Raw genomic sequence first — 3721 nt, 5'->3', positions numbered from 1 at the left:
CAAATTACCTAATACACTGTATAACAAACTAATTACTCCGTGCCCAACGAATTTATTTCCTTTGTTTTGTATTATTCATTGACCTCCGATATAACAAAATATCTGATATAAAGAACAAATTGTCTTGGTCCCAAAGATCTCGCTATACTGAGTTTCCACTGTAGTACATTTCAGGGGCCATAGAATGTTTTTCCAGGCAATTTGGGGGTGGGGATGGGGCCAAGGTTAACCCCCACTTAGACAGGGAGAATGAAACCTTTGGAAATTCATCCCCCCAGTGTCAGTACATGTATAATAAAGCAAAATGAAGCTCATGCATAACCACCGCATACACACACACACACACACACACACACACACACACACACACACACACACACACACACACACACACATAAACACACATACAAACAACAGACTTTACTACTGGAGTACAAATTTTGACATTAGTGTATTCAGTGGACACTGGTCAACAGAGGCATTACAAAAGGCAGCTCATGATAACTACACAATTCACACACTGGAAGAGAACTTTATGCTGATCACACCATCTATGGTAGGCATACTACGTGTATTGGTAGATCTATATTGTACACTGCAAAGGTGACTTTTGTGTGCTGATTTAATTTGTATTTTAACTTTTATACCATACATATTGTTGACAAAAACAACATTGAAGGTGTTTTAAGTGTATGTTGAGGACTCCTTTGAAAATATGCCCTAGCTATAGTCACATATGTTTGAAAGGGCATTCTGTCCCTTCGGTGGAGAATATGTGAATATAAATAAAGATTCTTATTCAAGATTCAAGATTCAAATTTATACTTATGTTGCATGCCCAGATAGCACTCAGTTATGTCTACAATGTGGCATATATTTTGCGTCAGATGCTCCTCCTGATAAAATTGTGTTTGCAAGATCATTTGTTGACTTTCGCGATGTCCATGTCAACGTAGGCGTATGCAAGGTTTACAATACTGATATTCCCAGAAAATTGCGGCTTCGGGTATAAATTTTCAATGTCGACAGTTCTGGAGGAGTATACTCGTCATTTTTATGCCTACGCCAACGAAGTGGCCGGAGGCATTATGTTTTCGGGTCGTCCGTCCGTCCGTACGTCCGTCCCGTTTTGTTTTTGTCGATATCTCAAGAACCGTGTGGTGGTTTTACATCAAAGTTGGTATGAGGGTATATCCTGGGGGGATAATACTTTGTTTGGATTTTCGGGTCACGGGGTCAAAGGTCAAAGGTCACAGGTTATTTTGTGAAAAAAAAGGTTGAAAATTCATGTTTTTCTCCATATCTCGCAAATGGTTCAAGGTATCTTCATGGAACTTAGTATATATGCTTGTTCCAATGGGCAGTGATTATCTAGGGAAGTTGGGGGTCATGGTTCAAAGGTCAGGGGGTCAAAGGTCAAGGTCAACTCCTCAAAATATCACTACTTTCCTTATATTTATGCAATGCCTGAAGGTTTTTTTTTTTTTTTTAACTTGATGTATACATGTATTACCCAATATATATTCTGCGGGAAGTTTCTTGCCAAAAGGTCAAAGGTCAAGTGAAAGTGCTGAATTGCACTTTTTCCTCCATATCTCAAAAGTAACTCAAGGTATCATCATGAAACTTACATATCTATGCATGTTCAACCTAACAGTGATTCTCTTTGGAACTGTGAGGTCAAAGGTCAAAGGCCAGGTTTAGATAATGCTGTTTTCCCATTTGATACTGAAATTATCCTTTTTCTCAATACATGTACCTTGAAAATTACTCAATGCATAAACTTATGAAAGGGTCAAAAGTCAAGTAAAAATCATCACTTCCCCAAATACCTGCACTCTGACATTTTAATCATTCATCCAATTGAACCTAGTTCTAGGAAAGTGAACATTCAGCACATTTGTGTCAAACCTGTCCTTTTAATATTTTGCCAGTTGTGTGAAACTGTCATCACACATTGTCAAGACATTGTACTATAGACCTATTAGGAGAGCCATGCATTATGGCGGAGGCATATCAGTCGCTGTAGCGATATATCTAGTTTTCTTTTCTTTTTGTTATTTCGTCCAGCCAAGCCTATCAGCATGCAGTAATATGCTGTACAACTGGTATATTTTCTTTCGTTTTATAAACTGTACATCTTGATACTGTTCAGTGCCACCATCAGAAAATTATTCATCATTAGGAATCATGTAATAAAACCTGAGGGATACACATTCTCTTGGCGTAAAGACGGTCATAGAATGGCTGACATTCGTTCACACATTGAAGCCAGTCATCAGGTAATATGTCTTCTAATGTGTCAGCCTGACATGACGGTGCTTGAACTCCAGTGCTGCTAAGAGCTCTCTCGTAGCTACCAACATCTTGGGTTTGCTTCTTGAGAATCACAGAGGCATGCCATTCCTCTGGAATGGTTTGCCGACTCTCCCACTTCAACATCGTTTCTTGAAATGGGATTTTGGTCTCGTGGCAGTATCGCCTCAGGATGGTTTCGGGCGACGTCGCGAAGTCGTCTGCGTCGATGACAAGTAAAGGTCGATTGTCCTCAGAGGCAGAGAAGAAGTCGTAGAGAGCGCACTGTTGTCTGAAGCTGTTCGGTAATTTGTGCCTCAATTCTGCACGGTACCTGTCATCAAAGGCGCACCTGTTTAAGAGTTTGAGGTACGACCGCACCACCTTGGCAGGCGAACGTATCAGGAAAGTATGATGGAAAGTTGCAGGAATTTCCGCAAATCTTCCTTCCACGGCATATGCCATGTCCTTGAGAAACACTGCTTCTTTGGTCCGGTAACTGCTGCAGAGCATCGTGCCGATGTTCTCAAACGTGAAGTCATCGTCGATCTCGTAATTCCGACTCTCCCTGGTATGCTGGGGGCCGTAACGGAAGGCGGCCAGGTAGACTTCATGAAAGACCTCCACGCCACCACCAGCTGCTACACACCTCTCGAAGAGTGTCGAAAGCGATCTCTGGCAGCACCACAGGGCAACCCGCACACATGGAACTGGTAGGAGACTTCCAAGGTTTGTACATGTATCCTCATGTTGTATTTCTAGAGACATGATCCTAGAGTCGAGAGTTAGTACCACTAAGGCTTGGGAATAGATCTGCTATTTCAAGCAGAGCTGGGGTTTGGCTTGGAGGTCCTTTACTATGTATAAGTCGGTTCTTCTATTGTCGGCTACATGTATAATGACTGATCCTAACAGAAGTGCTCTTTGGACTTTGTACCCTGAAATCCAGTGGACTCAATGCTTCACCTATTCATAAAGTCAGAGTGATGGTTCTCAAGCTTGTGCAATTCAGTTATATGCCCTAAAAATCATAATGTAGGTCTCAGTGTAAATAATGGAGTGCAATATGGTATACCGGTCATTGTAAACACTTAATATACAAATGCAAAGTAAAGGGTATGGTGGAAAAAATACAGTAGTGTGCAAACAATGTACAGATAAAATTATGGCACCTGAACTCCCTCTACTCCTTAAAGTTCAGTCACCTCACAGCCCTAAAAAAAAAAAAAGAAGAATCAAATTGTGGATATAATCATTGGTGCATAATACTGAATACCTGTACAACTGTATCGGAAATCTCACCAGGGAGAAATAAATCATATTCAACTGTAGCCCTACTGTACAAAGTATTTGAATCTGAAGCCGTTTTTTTTAAACACATACAACGTGTACTAAATCTTGTCATGATTGTGAATGTTCTTAAGTC

The 3721-nt window shown here is 40.7% G+C and overlaps 1 protein-coding gene across 1 annotated transcript; it reads right to left on the bottom strand.

Moving 5' to 3' along the window:
* Positions 1-2181: 2181 nt before the first annotated feature.
* LOC139715622 (uncharacterized) lies at positions 2182-3063 on the bottom strand. Its single transcript, XM_071627180.1, has one exon. The coding sequence runs from the start codon at positions 3061-3063 to the stop codon at positions 2182-2184; it is 882 nt and encodes a 293-aa protein (XP_071483281.1).
* Between the last annotated feature and the right edge of the window lie 658 nt (positions 3064-3721).

Source organism: Diadema antillarum, unplaced genomic scaffold, assembly GCF_040938485.1.
Source record: "Diadema antillarum isolate AM-2024a unplaced genomic scaffold, OU_Dant_1.0 scf00000052, whole genome shotgun sequence".
In the NCBI taxonomy this organism is placed as follows: Eukaryota; Metazoa; Echinodermata; class Echinoidea; order Diadematoida; family Diadematidae; genus Diadema; species Diadema antillarum.
The sequence above is the reverse complement of the archived record's forward strand: the minus strand, read 5'-3'. Positions and strand labels throughout refer to the sequence as shown.